General features: G+C 56.9%; 1 protein-coding gene across 4 annotated transcripts in view; it reads right to left on the reverse strand.

Moving 5' to 3' along the window:
- The window catches only part of BAIAP2 (BAR/IMD domain containing adaptor protein 2), a 47,338-nt gene extending 29,000 nt beyond the window's left edge, over positions 1 to 18,338 (reverse strand). For all 4 annotated transcript variants that reach the window (XM_059827967.1, XM_059827969.1, XM_059827970.1 and 1 more), the window contains exons 1-3: positions 18,297 to 18,338; positions 8,768 to 8,843; positions 6,654 to 6,740 (exon numbers count right to left, since the gene is read on the reverse strand). In XM_059827967.1, coding sequence (XP_059683950.1) covers positions 6,654 to 6,740; positions 8,768 to 8,837 — 157 coding nt within the window. In that variant the 5' untranslated portion in view covers positions 8,838 to 8,843; positions 18,297 to 18,338. The remainder of the gene's footprint in view (positions 1 to 6,653; positions 6,741 to 8,767; positions 8,844 to 18,296) is intronic.
- Positions 18,339 to 18,617: the final 279 nt, after the last annotated feature.

The raw sequence follows: 18,617 nt of genomic DNA on the forward strand, positions 1-18,617 counted from the left end.
GCCAGCATCGCTCCTTGCTCCTGTAACACGGAGTATGCAGCACTGTTGGCATCGCTCTCCATCAAGATCACTTGCCGTGGAGATTCAGATCCCAAATAAAGAGCATGAAAGGATGAAAACCAAGGAGGGGCTCAGCTCCTCCACTATTTGACATTGTGCTGGGCTTCTCCCTGTTGCTTTTTGCTGAGGGAGACCAGGAAAGGCCACAGTGCCGTCAAGGGAAGTAACAAGCTGGCAGAAAAGGAATATCAGCTCATTAATGAGAAAAAGCAACAGACAGTAACAGGGCAAATTGTTTGAGCTCCTGAAGCCTCAGAGGAAAAAAAATAATCTGCTTTTCAATGGCTGGTTAAATGCTGTTAGCTGAATCCTTTGATGCCAAGCAAGCAGCCGAACCCGGGGAGGGGCTGTGCCTGCGCCAGCACATTCCCAGGGCAGGCGGAGATGCGAAAGCACCGGGTGCCTGGGGAAAAGGGGCCAGGGGGTCCCTGCACCAGGCACTGCTCCGACACGGGCACCCATTTCACTTCTCACAGACTTTGCTGAGCAAAGGTACCCGCTGGACAGGAGAGCTCAATCCATTTGGGGTTTTTTTTTTGGGGGGGAGTGGGTTGGAGAGCATCAGCCCTGTGCACGTTATTAACAAAGCACTGCTTCGGGGTGACATCCTGCCCCCCCAGACCCGGCAGAGCAGGGCAGGGCTCTCAGCCCAGCGGTTACCAGTTCCCCTTTCAGCGCTGCGTGCCACCCAGTTCCACACCTTCCACTTCCCACCGGCTGCAAGCCTGGCCGCCCCCCCAGCTCCCGCGGTCACGGCCGGGGCACGTCCCCGCGGCCGCCTGCCCCCCGTCCCGCGGGCACAGACTGGCAATAGCTCTGCTCGCACCTCACGCCACGCGCTGAAGGTCTGATCAAGCCAGATTCAAGGCAGAAGCACGCTACCGAGAACTTCCGCAATCTTTTTTCCCCTTCCCTCATATTAACGTGCCTTGATCCAAGCTCACAGACACGGCACGTGCCACAGACGAGCCCTCAAGCCACGGAGAGAAGCACTTCACAGCCCAACACCTCATCCCGACAAACGGCTCCGACTTGATCAGCGCTGACATTCAATCGCAAGACAACTTGGGGGAAGATCCGTGCGTGTGCCGTGGGAAGGATACGAGTGTGGGGAAACAATCAGCTTCTCCGTGCTGATTCATCTATTCCCTCTTCAAAAAGGTTTCACTTATCACAGCCCCAAAGGATGGTACCGATTTGTTGATGTTATAGAGCGACTCATCAGCATTATAATGATCAGCTCTGCTTGCAGCCGCTGCTTCAACCCCGCCTGGCAAAGCTTAAGACATTTTTTATTTATTTATTGGGAGGCAAGGTAAAGAAAAAAGCTTCCCAAGGCACCCTGACTCAGGCGAGTTCAACAACACATTCCCAGTAATCGGCTCCTTCGGGCTGAGCAGTTGCCACCGACACTTTTACCACGGACAGATTAGAGACCTGGGTGACCTGCGATGCCCCGGGCTTCCCAACAGCCACCCTGGATCATGTATCCGCATCGTGACGTACAGACCAGCGAGTCCCCATCAGCAGCTGTATCGGTGGCACAGGATTAATTAGCACAGGAGAACACGACTGCAGAGACCTCACATTCACCAGCCCGGAGCCACCCAGCTCGGACCCGCAGGAACGGATCCGTCCTGCACGCCGGCAGTCCCAGGAGGGGAGGCACATGCCGCCAGGACCCGGGGCCACACAACAAGCTGTGCCCCCTTCCTAAAACCTGCCAAGCTCACAGCATTGCCAAGGGACGGCAGGAACCAGCCCCCGGACACACAGGTGGCCCCTCCGTCCCTCCCGAAAGGACGGAGCATCCCCGCAGGAGCTCGTCCTAGGCACAGCGCCCGGGCACACAGCAGGTCGGCATCCCTGGAAGATGTCACCACGGAAGGTGAGACCCGAACGTTACACACAGCTGCTGTGCGTTCGGAACTCCAGCCAGGCAACGTGCTCTTCGCAGATGCTCATTTAACAACCCTCCACCATTACGTACCCAAACACGGGGTGGTGAGAACAAGCCTACTGCTATGGCAGTCTGCTTTTAATCAGGAGGTTTGAAGGCAGCGAAGAGGCAACGCAGACGGCGGGAGAGTCCCTGTCGGAGGCAGGCAGCAGTTTAAGAGGTCTGTCTTGTGTTTCTGCACCTGCAGCAAGCCCATTCCTACAGGTTCCTTCCCCCCAAGTGAATCACACAGCTTGGAGGCCGAGTCCTGAATTTCTAGAACAATTTCCCCGGCAAATTAGGCCTTTTAACAGGATCGCAGGTGGAAATGCAGGTCCAGAGCATCCATTCTTCCACCAGCACAAAGTTGCTACCCACAAGCCATCAAGCGCGTTGTTAAGTCCGATTTTAAAAGGATCGAGCAACGAGATTACCGCTGCTTTCCCACCCAGGAGCTCATCTCCCCGGGCAGAGGGACCTCGCTGCAGGGACACCAAGTCACCCATCACAGCCAAACCCCCTGGAGCTCCGGTTCGGTTTTCCTGGGCACCTCTCCGGCAGGTCCCCAGCGGACATCGGGCACCATGGCCACCACCAGCTCGCTGCAGCGTGCGGTGGTGGTCCCCGGTCACACGCTGAACGCCTTGCTGCTGTGACAACCTTTGACATTCCCGGGATCTATATCCGCATCTCCGCTGCTGCAGGAAGCATCTACCCAAAACAACCGCAAATCCAATTAACAGATTAATCCCTCTCCCCAGAGGATTCAGCGCAGCACAAAGCCTCCAAACCACGTTGCTGCCGAGAGCCGGGCCAGACCGAAGAGCCGTGGAGCATCCCACCAGGCTGCTCTGCTCCTCACCAGGAGCCACCACGCTGGCCGTCCCACCAGGACGCAGGCTGGTGGCACCCTGGCTCTGCGGCAGCATCGTGGACGGGACCGTGGGCTCTGAGCCCAGCTCCGACCGCAGACCCCCTTCTCAGCACACACCATGCCCGGCTGGAGACGGCTCTACCCCGCATCACTCCGTGATGCTCGTTTTAAAAAGCTGCATGGAGATGGTTTAAAAGTCTTGAAGCCCAGCATATTCCACTGACACCAAACAGCTCTGCAGCAAACGGTGGGAACATGAAGGTGCTGCTGGTTCTGATTTTATTGTGCAAGTCGTGTACCAGGAGAAAGCCATGACCTACCAGAGGCTCATTTCAGCTCAACAACGGACGACTAATTACCGCATGTCTTGCCCTTTCACAGCACCGGGCTTCAGTCAGAGCAGCCTTCACTAATTCAAGAGGACCTTCGAGAAAACCAACTGCTAAGCAAAATCCCCCTCCAGCCCTGAAGCAGTTTCCCATGGCCTAGGTTTCAAGGGGGACAAAAGACACAACATTTTGAGTAGCATCCAAGGGACCTAAGCAGGAACCGGACAAGGGCCAAAGTCACCTGAGCACTCGCGCACGTGAGACTGGAGCTCCTCGGAAGCATCTCCAAACCATTCCCAGATCAAGCCCGGATCAAACCTTCACTGATCAGACACACAACATTCATGCTCTTCACGCCAGCTCCTCAGCTTCCCGAAAGCCACCGCAGGAACCACCTAAGACGTGAAGAACGGCATAAGGAGCCTCTCTCAAAGAGGAACTGTGGGCATGGGTCTAACCCTCCAGCAGCCCAGAGAGCAGAGCAGGAAGGGGAGAAGCTTTCCTGACATCCCTTCCCAGTGATCCGGCTCCCAGGAATGCCATGGCAGCGGGGTTCAGACAGAGGTACGCCCGTGCCAGACGCTTGCACCTGAAAACTCAAGCCACAGAGCCGATTACAGCTCAAGTACCTTATTATGGCTAGGTTTTCCATTACCACCCAGGATTATCCTGTCTACACACAGTTGCTAAAATCTGATGGAGAATTTAGAAAAAATGTGTAGTGCTAAGCAGCTGGTGAGCAGAGACCTAAGCTGGGAGGCAGCGGTCTGGCAGGCTAGATGTTTTCAGCAAGACAAAGGTGCAGCATCGCTGCCATCAGAGGAACGTGTTTTTAAGCAAGCCAGCACCGAGCAGAACGAGCCACGCTGGCTCATGCACCGGACAGCCGGCACACAGCTGGGGACGGGCAGTTCTCCAGCGCCCAATTTAAAGAGCGACTCCTCGGAGTCACAGGTACTACTGGAGGGATGATGCCGGGAAAACGCAGCCGGTTTTGAGCACCGATGGCAAGAGCCGCAGCAGCTCTCCCGGCACAGGGCAGCCTCTGGGCGGTCCCCCAGCTCCCCGGGGCGCATCACCCCGGCATGGGCAGCATCACTGCAGCGCAGGCAGGAGAGCTAGGGGAAAGACGTGGTTGCCTTAGCCACATTTTAGACATGGGATCTGCAGTGTTTGTTCTTTTGACACATCCCGTCCCAGAAATGGCATCAGAAAAGGATCCGCATTCAGAAAAGAAAGAGTTAAGGAGGGGGGGAAGAAATCTCAGATTCTTTTCAGTGGAGGCTGAAAACAGATGTGAGCTGCTAGTCCCAACCACAGCATCCCAGAGTCCTGCCCAACATCTCGGAGCAGCTTTCCCTGTCCCCGTCAGGGAGGAAACCACCCGCACAGGGAGGGAATGGTGTGGGCACAACATGAATGCAAGTGGCAATTATGAACATCCCCATTCGCTGCTGCCTCTAGTAAGGAATGAAATAACCCAGACCCCAGCGCTCCTTTCTGGCACTATCGACAATCATGGCACAGGGACCGATAAGGTAAAGGTGTTTCCAGGAAAAGCCGTACCTTTGGCGAGCACAGCCCCGATCTAAACCATTTTTCAACCCCTGTTTACGCATCCCGCTGGGAGCGGGTTGTGTCCCCGGCTGTTATCAGCTCCAGTAAACTGCAGCCAGAAATTTTATCTTAACTTTCTCCTGCGCGGAGCAGCTGCCACAATAAATATCAGCAAGATAACAAAGCAAGAGGGCCGAGGAGCAGCTGCTCGTCACGGCCCCGGGCTGAGCAGGAGCTGCCAGGATCCTCCTTCAAATGCGCTCGCACCAAGAGCGGAAGGCGCAGTAATTTGGAAACGTTTGAAACCCACCCCAAAATACTCCAGCCACAGACCGAATGCAGGTCGGGAGACTGCGGGAGGGCACTGAGGATGCCCGCTGTCAAAGCGCCGTCCGTCGGCGAGGAAGCGGGACCAGCAGACGACACCAAAGCCGGGTTCTGAGCGCGAGCAAAGCCTGGAGCAGCGCTGAAGGGCGGGCAGGGTTTGCGGTCCCCCGGCTCCTGCCCTCGCACAGCTGAGCTGCCTCCGGTGAGGCTTCCCCAGGCTTTCACGTCCAGGAGAGAGCCGCTGCATCTTTCACCCCCCGAGAGGCAGAAGAGGAAGCCCCTAGACGGTGAGCTCTGCACAGCCCTTGCAATCTCCGTCGCCACATGCATCGCACACAAGGCTCTTTTGTTTTATTTATTAAACAGAAACAGATTGCTATAGGCAGCTCTAATCCAAGTGATAGAATCGGTTTCCATAGACACTTACTGCTTCCCCATCAACATTCAGAGGCAGCCGGCGAGCTGCGCACGGCTGAGCCGGAACAGCCCATGGCTGGGGGTAAGCGGTGCCCGACACCGAACACAACGCGGCAAAACCAAAACCCGGCCCCTCCGAGGGGCTGCTCACCCATGGCTTCGCCAGCCTTCAGAGCCATTTCAGCTCAACCTCTTCTCCATCAATTGACCTCCCCGGAGAGACGGCGTTAAGGAGCGCAGCGACCTGGTGAGCCAACCCTGCGGGAGGGGCTGCGAGGAAGAGGAGTTCATCTGGGGCCGCAAAGGCAATGCGACCAAAACCCATCTCAGCCCCACAAGAGCCTTAACGGGAGGCTGCAGCGTCCCTGGGGGGAGCTGGGAGAGGAGCCACCTCGAACCACGTCTGCGCAGCGACAACAGCAGCGAGGAGGGGGCAGCTCAGAGGGAGAACGCAGGAGCCACGTCCGATCCATGGGAAGACTGGAAAAGCAGCTCCTGAGGGACTTACCAGAGGAGTAAGCGAAATAAAGGGGAAGGAGGCACCGAGCATCGCTGCTCGTGACATGTGTCACAACTCCGACCGACGGAACAAATAGGAGTCACCAGCCGCGCCGGGAAGCTGCGGACAGCGTGGGGCAGATCTCGCCACAGCTCTGCCGCGCTCGGCGGGGCGGGGGGTACAAACACAGCCCCCACCACGCGCAGCCCAAGCGCTGGGTGACTCCTGCCAGGAGAAACACTGCTCCAGTACAGCCGACCTGCCCGTCCCCCAAAGCGCTCCCTCTCCCCTGCGTCGCCCTCGGAGGACCGAGGTGGGCAGCGCTGCCTCAGCTCCCAGACCAGAAGCCGGGGCTTTTCGCTCCTTTGCGAAGCAAGAGAAAAACGCCAGCAAAGCCGCTCTCGGCGGACGCTTCCTCTTTGCAAACACCAGAAGCTGGCAGTGCCCAAAATCCTGACACCAAGAATAGCAGGCTGGTGGTTTTTCAAGCTACGTTAACAGTAAATACAGCGACACTTTCACCGATCACAAGGCAGGATCAGCTCCACATTGAGCTTGTTATCCCCATCAAGAGCAAAAACCTGGTTTCATTCCTGTGCTCGGAGCCTGCTCTGGACTGCGACTCCGTTTAGCAGTAAATTGGTGACTTACCCAATTCTTTAGATCCTTGGCTTTCACTGGCCAACTCTCCCATCTTAACCAGAGCATCAAAGTATCCTTTTGCTGCGTATGTCATACCTAAAAGCATCGAAAAACACAGGTTATATTCTCTTTAATGGCTATTATAACTTCTGTGGCACTGAATAGACGCTAGGCACTAAAACAGACGTTACTTCAAAGGGCTTAACCCCACGGGGAGGGACTAGACAACAAACAGAAGAAAAAACGAGTGAAGAAAGAGGAAAGCTGGAGCAGCAAGATTACAGGGCTATTTAGGAGAAAAAAGGTGAACGCAGGACCTAGGTGGTTTTCATTCCAGTGTAACCATCAGCCTGCTTAATGCTGCTCCGAAAAAAATCACTGTGGAATAATTGAATATCACAGACTTTCATTATAGTTCAGTCTTGTTTGTTGACATTCCAGCTACACACTCCACTTTAATCAGATAAGCAGGGGGTTTCCTCTAATCACGAGAACATGTTGTACAGCTTGAGCTCAACACTGTCAAATTATGTGCTGAAGCCTCTTCCAGCATGATTTACTGATTAAAACACTTCCTTCAGATGCCCCCATGAGCTCCGAGATCCAAAGTAAAGGACGACCCAAGACAATTTTTAAAATTACAGGAAGATCTTGGGCTTCAAAGCCGATTCACAGCAGGGATGTGAGAAAAATAGAAATCAAGTGATCGTACCGCTTACCCACAAAACGCTGCAGTTACGGCGTACCCAACTTAAGCTGTGATAAAACAGCACCTTATAAGCGGACTCCGCCACCCAGGTAATTAAAAGCTGCATTATCAGTATAACATTTTAGAAGAAAAAATAACAAACGCGGTTCCAAGCGCAACCCCTTCTCCCCCCGCCAGACCCTGCCTCTCCTCCCTTCCCTGCCGCCCGCACCCGGCTGGAGACCCAGCGGGGAAACGGCAGGCAGAAGCACACCCAAACCACGAACCCCTGCTTCGTTAGCATCATTAGGAATAGCTGGGAAATTTTGCTCTTTGTAAGGGTGTATTAAGTGCCCCGTCCCTGGGGGGGGGTCAGAGTCCACAGCCCCTGCGCAGTGGACCAGGATGGACGGGCACTTCCCACGTTATGGCCAGTTGATCCATTAAAACCTAATTAAAAACAGGGCTGAGAACTGGCAGGAAAGCAGCGTGCAGGGGAGCGCCTGCACCTGAGGACAGCAGGAGGGCTGCCTCTGAAAAGATTCTTCACTGAAACCTCCAGGAACCTCATCTGACTTGTGGGAAATAAAATTTGCTCCAGGCACAAAGCACGGCGGCACAGATCCTTCCCAAAGGTCGTACTTCAAACACCGGCGTTTTAACAACATGAGACACCACAATATTTTTTTTTTTCCACTGGCTGAAGATTATGACAGCCTCTTCCCTTACAGGCATTTTCACCGAGCCAATTAAAAAAATACAATCCAAGAGACATGTGCAGGGCAGCTCCGAAGCGAGCAGAGCCCTCCCCGAAAGAAAGCGTCTGCCTCTGGGGTTGAGCAAAGCCTGCCTTAAACCTCCTTAAAACCGAGCAGAGGAGGGCCCAGGCAGTATGCAAAGTCATTTTAAGTCTAAATAGTCCATTTTGGTTTTCATAGTCTACTTTTGATCATTTAAACCTACACCTCCCCAATGGCTCCCAATAGGACCCTATATTCCCAGTCAAGAGCCGCCACCAATATTTTTAGGTTTTTTCCTTCTCTTCCAATGCATTCTTCTGGGCCTTTTGGACATTTCAATAACACACCTTTAAATAGAACTCAATATCTTAATTCTAAATGTTTTAAAGTAACATTTAAAGGTAAACTGGTTGGAGATGCATTTGTTGTCCAGTTGCCAACATTTTATCACTCGAATCCTTTCCGCATCGCGGCCCCGCAGCAGGCGCATGCCTTCCATGTCCTAACGACGTGAGCTTTGCGTCGAGGGCCAAGAACCACCTCCCCAGTTTCCTCCCCTTGGGAACAAAGAGCATCCCAAGCTGGTTTTCCACCTTCCCTCCCTTCCGAGGCCATGCTGCCCAGCCAGACCCTCACCAGCCTTGCAGCCCCCAGCGTTTCGTCAACGAACACATCAGCAGCACAGTTTCACTTACTTGCTAAGGCTTTTTCATAGGTCTTCCCCATAGAAATGAAATTCCTGAGGCTGGGATTGAACTGCTCCATGATCGTCTAAAGGGAAAAGAAGAACACCATCAGGGGTTAGCAGAGATGACCAGGAGCCGGGCAGAGCAGCTCCGCTGAACTCCATGCTCATAAATGCAAAACCAGAGCAAAATATCCTCCCACACCCCTCACAGCCACTCAACCCAAGCTTCCCGACGTCCGCGAGAGGATGCTGGGTTTACACCGAGAAGCCTTACGTATACCCATGTATTGCAAATAACGCACAAAAGCAATGGTCCTATTGGCCTGGAAGGGCCAATATTCTTCTCGTTTGGGGTAACTCGAAAGTACGGGATCGGGGCAGTGCAGAAGTAGCCTAACGCCAAACCAAACACGACGATAAGAGCCATCGAGCGCAGCCAGGACGTCAGCTGAATGCAACAACCCGTGCTACCACTTCAAGCCGTGCCTCCTCCAGCCCTTGGCGAGAGAGGGCTGGAGGCACCTTCACCTCTCACCAAGGACAGTCTCTCCAGAGGGCTCTTCCCCACGCCAGCTCCAGCAGCTGCCGTCGGCACTGCCCCGGCACCAGGCAAGAGCAGAGCCCGGACGCAGCGGGGTGAAGATGCCCCAGGTATCCTCCCTTCATCCCACAGCTTTATTGAGGAAGACCAAGCTTGGGTTTTGAACGCCACGAGGCAGAGGGTCAGTAACGAGGTGGCTCTGCAGTGCCCCAGCCCGAGATACCTGGCACAGACGCCTCACTGTAAGAGATAAGTGAATGCCCCAAATCAGATAATTATCAGATATGGCCAATATAACCATAATAACCACTGTTAAGTGGCTGTTTGAGACAGCAGGCAATGGCCCTCAGACCAGCCACGAAGTTGACCTGAGGTCTGGGAGATGATGGCTGGTGATGTCCCAACTCCCGGATGGCCCCGGAGAGCAGCACCAGCTTGGTCTATCACGGACAAGAAAGGGCTGAAGAGCAGTGTTCAAAGTAACCCCCAAGGAGCTGAGGACAGAATAAAGCCACCACCGTCCCCACTGAGCCGGCGCCAGCCACGGCTGAAGCCATGTGCAAGGAATTACACCTCGGTCTCAAAGCACTTGGTGCCACTTTCCACCTGCCTATAAACGCACGAATTAGGGTGTCGGTGAACACCAGAAGCGCTGTCTGACAGCTTTTCCTCCCTCGCTTTAAGGTCCTTATTTAAACACGGGGGGAAGGAATAATCGGATCACAAAGAAGAACGGCTCTTTGTACGTTTGGCGGGGCAGCCGCTGACCCTCCCTGCCAGAGCTATTCAATCCCCGGCCCTGATAGCATCTCTAAAACCAGACACCCATTCCCAGCCGAGCTGTGGAAGAGACAACAAAATCTCCATTCTCTCCCTGCGAATCCGACCTCTGGACCAAGCCCGGCTGCAGCGGAGGAAGCCCCGGAGCCGGTGCCAAGCCCCTGCCCCAGCTCGGGGACAGCCTCCCACCAAGGGTACCGGCAGAAAATGAAGTTTAATGCCAAGATGTCCCCACATACCCCGAGCAGGGATGCACTGGCGTTCCCCCCGGGAAGCGAGGCACCCCCACGCCACGCTGCTGGCAGCGTCCCATCCCGGGAAGGGGAGGGAAGACGGCAGACAGACACTTATGGCGAATAAGCTGATTAAGCATCTGTCACCTCATCCGAAGCTGGCCAAACACTATAAAGCTCATTTTCTGCCTGAGGCATTTTTATCCCGAGTTCCTGCTGCCTGGCCTTTGGAGAGTGTGACAGTTTAATTTTCTTCTGCGGGTGCACGTGGGGAAGGCTCAGCCAGCGCCTTCCCCGGGTCAAAAGAGCCGTTTTCTCATTTCAGTGAGCAGGAACCCGGGCAGGACACCAGCTCGGAGCGGGGGGCATCACCTAGGTGCTGGCATTTGTTGGAGAGAAATCCTTTTAATCCTCCACGGAGCACAGGGCAGCAGCCCCCGCTGCCAGCTGGAGCCGCGGGTCGAGGACGGCTGCTCCGAGGCCGCAGCACCAGCGCAGCCCAAGCTGCGGTGCCATCATCCCACTGCCCCAGTGGCTCTCGCTGCTTTCGGGTGCATCCCGCAGCACCGTCGGCAGCCCTGCAAAGGGCAGAAGACGATTCCCGGAGATCTGACAGGCAAGCACCAGGCTAACGAGAAACTTCCCTGCTAATTAAGGCTGCGGGTCAAGCTGCGCAGCAACGCGGCGCACGTGGAAGCTGCGCTGGGGCAGCACAGAGCAGTTTAGCGAACATGCTCAGCTCGGAAGGAGAAAATTAACCTGTAGCAACAAGCCACGTAGCGAGTTGTTTTCCCTAATTGTAGGAGACAGTTGCGCAGGAGTTAATTAAGACTGACGAGGATTGCTCCATCCTTCCCATGTCATGTTTAACATCGGTCAAGAAATCCACCGGCGTTATCCCACGAAGTGGCTGGAGGCGTGGGATCGCTGCCTGTGGCAGGGACAGGGACACGTCCCCACTGCCCGCAGCTGGGGCAGGGACATGGACACGTCCCCGCTGCCGGCAGAGCCGTGGCTACAGCCTCCACCACGCTCAAGCTCAGCCTGAGCAGTCTGAGGCTCAACAACATTTATGCAGAAGAAATATTGGCAGAATTTCTGTGGGGAAGTGATTTTTAAACAGTTTGCTAGGTTAAGTGCAGTAAGTGTTTATGTATATGTATGTATACGTGTATATATAAATAAAATTATTTTCGCAGCAGTGCCTGTGTAAACATATCTTCCTGAAGCACAAAGCTTAGCGAATGGATGGAATAGGATCTGCAGACAAAAAGCATCATCCACAGAGCAGGAGCACCGGCGACCATCGGCCATCCCCGCGGCACGGCACGCTGCGCGCGGGCACAGATGGCCATGGTGGCAAGCAGCCCCGGGGAGGGCAGCGCCGTGCCCGAAGGCTTAAAGCAGCCGAGCTGCTCTCTCGATCTGCGGGTCTTGTGGGGACAGACGTGGTGGCACAGATTCACGGAAACCCCCTTCCAAAATTCAGCGCATCTTCCCCAAACTGGAGGGAACCAAAGCATGGCTCAGCCCTCGCGGATGCTGGCACCACTCGGGGCAGGACCCCACTCCCCACCGACCGACCACGGCCACTGAAAAGCAGTAAATAAAGAGAAAAAAGCCCCCAGAAAGGGTCCCACTGATCAGCTGAGGAGGGGGGAGGCAACTCTCTGCTGGCCAAGTAAAATTCATGAAACCTTAGGAGGAAGTTTGCTCAAAGTGAGTGTGTTTAAGACTCTCTGGAGAGTCCAAGAAAAACAGCCCGGCAGGACGAGGGCGTTGGAAAGTGCTCTTCGCTACAGAGATAAAAATAGAGTCTCTCAAGCCTTCTTCTCACTCCCAGGTGGGAAGGGAAGGTGCCACCGGAACGAGCACACCCTCCCGTCCCCTCCAAGCGAGAAGCTGAAAAGCCACCAGCTGCTAAGGAGAAATACTGAAAAACACCCGTATTTACGTCACAGAATACGCTCAACAAGCGATGACTTCGCACAGCCAAGTCAGCCAGCAAAATGCTGCGACCGCTCCCCTGACGCTGCGGGTCGCGCCGCCGGCGCAGGGATGGATGCACCCCCCGGCCGCCCCCGCCGTGGAGCGGGGAGGGCCGAGGTGCCCCGCGGCTGCGGCAGGGCTTGCTTCAGCTGGCGAGGGGCGGCCGGGTTTGCGGGACGCTACGGCAAAGCCGATATTCAGCAAAATTCCGGTAACGAAAGCAAATCTCGTTCTCCCTCAAATTTTGCTCCATCAGCACCGCCCACAAGTTGTTTGCCTTCCACGCGCCGCCTGGGCAGAGTTTAGAAAAACACAGACAAAAAACCTGGCAGCTAAAGGTTGAAAGGGCTTTGCTTTGTTCCACTGCACTGAATTCCCTGGGTAATACCACTCAGCTCTCTGGGATTGGCATGGCTTTATTCAGCTGCCAAAAATGAAACTAATGCAAAGCACGAGGTCTCCAGGACGTAGTCCTGCTGAATTAGGGGGAGAAGAGGCAATAGAAAATCAGGTCCCCATCCATCCCCTCTAAGTGCGCTCCACGCTACAGCAAGGATCTACCGGCTGCTCCGATGCCCTAATAGTAAAAGTTTAAGTCCTCCAAGAACAAGCTGGAAATGGAGCCGGTTCAGGTTGTATCAGGTTTCTCCTGCATAGGAAAGACCTGCACAACCCCTCCTTAAGGGCTTTTAAAAAAATTTAACAACAGGCTGCACAGTTCTCCCCAGCTCCGTCCCCGCAGCCTCCCAGGTAGCTCCTGAAACCGAAGACCGAGCGAAATAAAAAGCAGGCGCTGCTTTGCTCTGCTGGGGCAGGAGAGGGTCAGTGGCCGCGGTTTGCCGGGCACCCGGGCTCTGCACCACCGGCAGCACCAGCTGCGGTGCATCCCCGCACAGCTGGGGCAGGACCTCACCCCGCGCGGCTGTGTCAGGCCATCAGCAACGTACATGCTGCCCCGATGACAGTGCCATAGTTATAGCCAGACTTCCCATCGAGTTTCTCCTCCACACAGCAACAGGCCGCACAACCAGGGATCGAGGTGAGGAGGCTCCTGGATTTGACCAAGGGATGAGCATCACCATGAATGCCGCAGCGTGCGCCGTGCCCCGGGCTCCTCTCCCAGCCACCCCCCGCCGCAGGGACAGCCTGGGCAGTGCTCACTGGGGACATCCCCGACACCTCAGCCAACGCAAGGGATGGGCTTTGAGCTAAAAACAACTTCAGTGTTCTCCTGGTGCCGTTCTTCGATGCCCTTAGGCAGCAGTACGGTGCGATGGCTCCTTGCAAGACCGATGCTGCGCAGTGGCCTGAGCTGAGCCTGGCACCCACAGCTTTCCTGGGTGACTCATGGGTGACAGCAGGACATGATGTGACCATGACACGTGCCATGAGAGGGGCAGCACCAGGGGACTCTCCACTACACCACAATCACGCTGCGAAAGCGGCTCAGCTATAAGGAAGTTTTGTTTCTAAATGGGTCAGCCCTGCTCCAGGAATGCTTTCATTATATCTGTATTAATATTTAATGCCCAAACAAACCCCAGCGCTGCCTCCGTCTCGGCACATCCTGCCCTGCGCCACCAGAAGACAGCCCCGTAGTTTTAAGAGCCAAGTTTCTGCTGGGAGGGGAGCCTCGCTGGACTCGTCAGCGGGGCTGGTTTCAATTGCTTACCACACACCCACCCCGCAGCTCTGCCGCCGGGAACATCCCCATCCAGCCAGAGTCCCCGGTATCTCCGTGTACCATAACACACAACACAGCAGCAGCGTTTCACAACCCGAGCCGCTGACGGCTGCTGTGCTGAATACCCCTCCCTCGCCACTGGCGAGCCCACCTCGCCGAGCGCTCCCAAAGCTCCCTGCGAGCCCGCGGGAAGGGCTGAGCCGTGGTCCTCCAGCTAGGGCTCTCACAAGGTCCTGCCCCAAAGCCAGACAGCTCAATCTTTACTGGAGAAAGAGCTCAGGAGCAAGGGAATCTGAAAAAAAATAGGGTCCACATCTGATGTCATTTAATTTCTACTTGTGTCGTGTCAGAGGATGAAGGGACCCAGGTTTCAGGGGTAGAGCGCTGAATGTCTTCGTCATCGGGTCCGGGCTTGAAGGAAGCTGGAACGGGGACCTGCACGGTGCACAGACCCCCCCAGCACCCGCTGGGGAACACCTCGTGCCGTCACCCCTGCAAGGCAGACCCGTCCCCCAGCCCCCCAGGGTTGGGATCTCCGCTGCCGAGCTGGGACGGTCACCCAGCCCCTTCCCCGCAGACCTCGCACCAAGGGGCTCGGCTCGGCCAAAGCCTTCAGCTCCCAGAGCTCGGCGCCGCAGGCATTCGGGTTGCGCTGGCCTGTGCCGTACCCTGCCCTGCAACACGAGCAGCACGGGCGTGAAACCTTAGCCACGAACAGACTCAACGCAGCAAGGCACCGAAGGCAAAGCCAGCGGCTGCCGCCATCCCAGGGAGCAGCACCTCTCGTCAGCAGGAGCTGCAGGCAGCAGGGGAAGCGATTTGGGGCTACATTAGGCAGGTTAGGAGCTACCTGCTTTATAACACTTGATCCACAAGTTTCAACAGTTGGGAGATGTACCATCTCAGCAGAGGTCAGAAACCACTCTCCGGGCCCACAGCAGCCCCGTACACCCGCAGCGGGGATGGAGCAGCAGAAGGCGAGGGCAGCCCCACATCACCACCCCAGTGCCAAGCCATGCGGCAGCGCCGGAGCTGAGCCCCCCACGCTGCGCCGGACCAGCACAAAGCCTCGCTCCAGACTCAGCCGTTGATCGCAGCCCTGCAGCGGTGCCGCCGACCGCCCCGGTCAGCTCAGAGCCCCGGTGCCCAGGCAACAGATTTCCCACATCTGGGGTGCGGGAAGCCCCAGCGCAGGGAGCGGAGACAGCGAGAGCACAGTGCATGGAATTCAGGGGTGGCACAGGCTGACTCCAGGGGCCAGCTCCTTCCTCCTGTCTCACCACATCGTCCCTCCGCTGCCAAACACACCAAGCCACCCACAATTTCCCTTCTGATTCACTTGAGCAAGAATCGCTCCCCTTCCCTCTGGCCTTGGAGATAATGAAGCAAGAGGCTGTTACGCCGGCAATAACATTTATTACAGCTGATGTGTAGCAAATGACTATCGGGAATTATGCCTGCGTTTGTGCAAGACAATTAGGCTTTGAGTTTGGGGTGTTTTTAAGCAAACACCTCTTCAAACGTGGAGCTATTCATACACCATTGCAAAATGATCTTCCACGCGAAGAAATAGCTTTAAAATGAAATGGAGGTTAGCCTGTAAGCGGCAATAATCTAACCTGTCATAAGAGAGACAGATTTGTCGTTGGGGGAAGGAAGAATTGCTGGTCCCTCCTTTCTGCAAATAGACAATCCTGTGCAAGGGACGAGCGGAGCTCCGGAGCGGCTGCACGGGGAGCAGCCCGGAGAGCCGTCCTTCCGCCGAGCTGCCCGACCCCGCACCCACAGCCGGAGAGGTTTCGGCCCCCCGTGCTCACGGCAGAGCCCAGCAGCTGTGCCGCTACGACGGGGTCCATGTGAGTGAATCAGCGCCAGGGAAGGTGGGATTACGTTGGCGGAAGGTGCCAGCAGCCTCCGTCTCCCTCTGTAATTACTACACATGTGTAGGCAGCTGCCTGTAGCAGCAGCATCGGCAAGGGGGCGGCTGACAGCTCCTCCACCGTCTCATTAACACAGTCACTCCGAGGGCGAGCGCTGGTTCTGGAAAACAATTACAATGGGCTTCCCAAGCAGAATGCCTTGGGAAAGCCAGCACCGGAGAGAGTGCTTGGCACGGGGAGCAGCCATGGAGAGCTGCCTGCTCCTGCTCCAGACCTTGCAGGGAACCAGCTCCAGCCCCTGGTCCGGCTGCTGTCGGAACCCCGGCAAGACAACGGCAGCGGCTGGAAGCGAAGTGTGGGGCTGCCGCCCATCCCGCAGCCCTGTGGCGTGGGGTTCAGCGGCTGTGAGGATGCAACGGCCAAAGCTCCCCCGGCATCGTCCCCCTTCCCCGGGGTTGTCTCCTCCTGACCACGGCCGTGTACAGGCTACTGCACATGCCAGAAGAAAATACTTGAGCGATGGGGATGTGAAGCACTGGGGCTCATTTTGGACTGGGAGACTCCAAAGCTTATGGAACTCCAGAGAGTCCACACAGTCCCTGAGCCTCCAGCCCTCGTGCTGGGCTCCAGGAGGTCACAGAAGTCCTCAAAGAAACAGGCAAACCTGCATGCACCCCATATCACACATCTCCAGAGGCCAAGAAAAGCATCGTGGTCTTCAGAGGAAAAAAGACTCCTCATTCACTGCAGGAAACGCTAATGGAGTCAGGACCGTCCTCCAGCTCCCAGCACAGAGACACTGATGGTGGGTAGAACCGCGAGATCTGCCTCCAGCTCCACGTCCTCACTCCCTACACCCCACTAAAATACCCAGAAATTGAAGTGTTCAGTGATAGTCACACCTTTGGACTCCTCTTGAGTCCATCTTTGGCTCTCGGTGCCAAGAGGCCGCCGTGCACCCTCTGCCCTCCAGCCAGATCAGCCAGGCTTCGATGGAGACGGCGCTGCCGCTTGCTCCGGGCCAAGGGCGCTCTGCTCCATCTCTAGACCCGCGGCTCGCACAGCACAGGAACGATGAAGCCGATGGTCAGAGGCAAGAGAAGAGCCCAACCTGCCTTCAGCCCTCGTCTCGGGGGGACGAGCATCACTTAAGCGCAGTTGTTGCGATGGCCCACGAGCCGCCCCGCACGCTCCTTACAGGGCTGCGCCGGGGGAAATTGTGACCTGCTCTACAAACCTGCCATTAGCACAGTTCTTCGAGGACAACACGCCTCCAACTACTGAGTCACCAGCTGAAATTGTTCCCAGCAACTGTCCCCAGACCAACCACACTGTCACTCAGTCCCGGGGACTGGCAGGGCCGGGTGACGAGCTCCGGCAGCTCTCGCCCCGTTTCCCAGGCAGCTCCCGGAGCCAAGCTGTGCTGATACGTAAACACTCGGCTCCCTGGGAGGGACCTGGCCGCATCAACACCCCGCGGTGCCGGGCTCTGCCCTGCGGCGCTGCCCAAGTCCAAGAGCCACCCGCACGGTGGTGAGTGCGGGTACATCAGCTGTGTTTAGAGGGTGGGAGGGGGTCCCGGACACCCAAGCCCCAGCTGCAGTCAAACGCCATAACCGGAAGGCTCCGTTCGCGGACCTGCTCTATGTTCCGAGCAGCCAAGATTCTGGCTCCGTCTGAGCTGCTGTTACGCCCCAGGATCCCCAAACCCAAGACTTTAGAACTTCACTACCTTGGTATTTTTTGTACTAAATTTTTCTATCAGAGTGTTGGTTTTTTTTCCTTGCTTAATGCTCCCAGGTAACTCAATCCAACCACTTAAAACGCAGGAAATCATGCAAGCTTTCCAGTTTAACAAATGACATCCTGCATTACATGTTAGGCTAGAAAGGTTTTATTAGACTTGGTCACAGGACCCAGCAGAGCAGAAATCACTTCCTTCGCGAGGAAAATTAAAGCCCATAAATTATTGTATTTTTCCCACGACACTGGGAGCGAAGCAGAAAACATAGAAATCGAGATACTCAGAAACTCCAGCTACGACCAAGACCCAGAAAAGGCTCCGATCGCTTTCGGTTGTCACAGAAGGGCGAGCGGGGGCCCCGGACCGAGGTGATTTGGGGACAGCACCGCCCGCGCGTGGGATGCGCCCGATTCCCACGCGGGCTCCCGCCCCCCCCCGCAGCGCAGCGGCCGTGGGGGGGTCTCGGGGCGCCCGGGGCTGCTCCCCGCAGCCGGCTCCGGAGCGGTGGGGCCCGGGCAGCCGCTCCCGCCCCGACGGCTCCGCGCGCTCCGGACCCGCAGCCCGAGCGCAGCCCCGGGCAGGGAGCGGGGGGGCCCCGCCCGGCGGAGGAGCCCCTGAAATCAAAGGGAAATCCCCGCTGAGGCGCGGCGGTGCCCCGGGGCGGGCACCTGTAGCCGGGGCTCACCTTGTAGACATTCTCGGTGAGGCGGTGCACCTCCTCGGAGCGGGACATGCTGGGCGGGCCGGGCAGCACCATGGGCGGGCGGCGGCGGGGGCGCGGAGCCGGGCGGCGGGCGCGGAGAGCGGCGCGGAGCCGTGGCCGCACCGGCTTTTATCAGCTCCCGGCGGCCGCCGCCCGCCCCGCCCCGCCCCGCCCCGCCCCGCCCCGCCCCGCCCCGCCCCGCCCCGCGGGGAGGAGCCGCACCGGGCCGGGCTGGGCCGGGCCCCGCGCCCCGGCCGGTGGCGGCGGGGCGGGGCGGGGCGGGGCGGGGCGGCGGAGGGGGGG

This window comes from Gavia stellata, chromosome 22 (genome assembly GCF_030936135.1).
Source record: "Gavia stellata isolate bGavSte3 chromosome 22, bGavSte3.hap2, whole genome shotgun sequence".
NCBI classification, from domain to species: domain Eukaryota; kingdom Metazoa; phylum Chordata; class Aves; order Gaviiformes; family Gaviidae; genus Gavia; species Gavia stellata.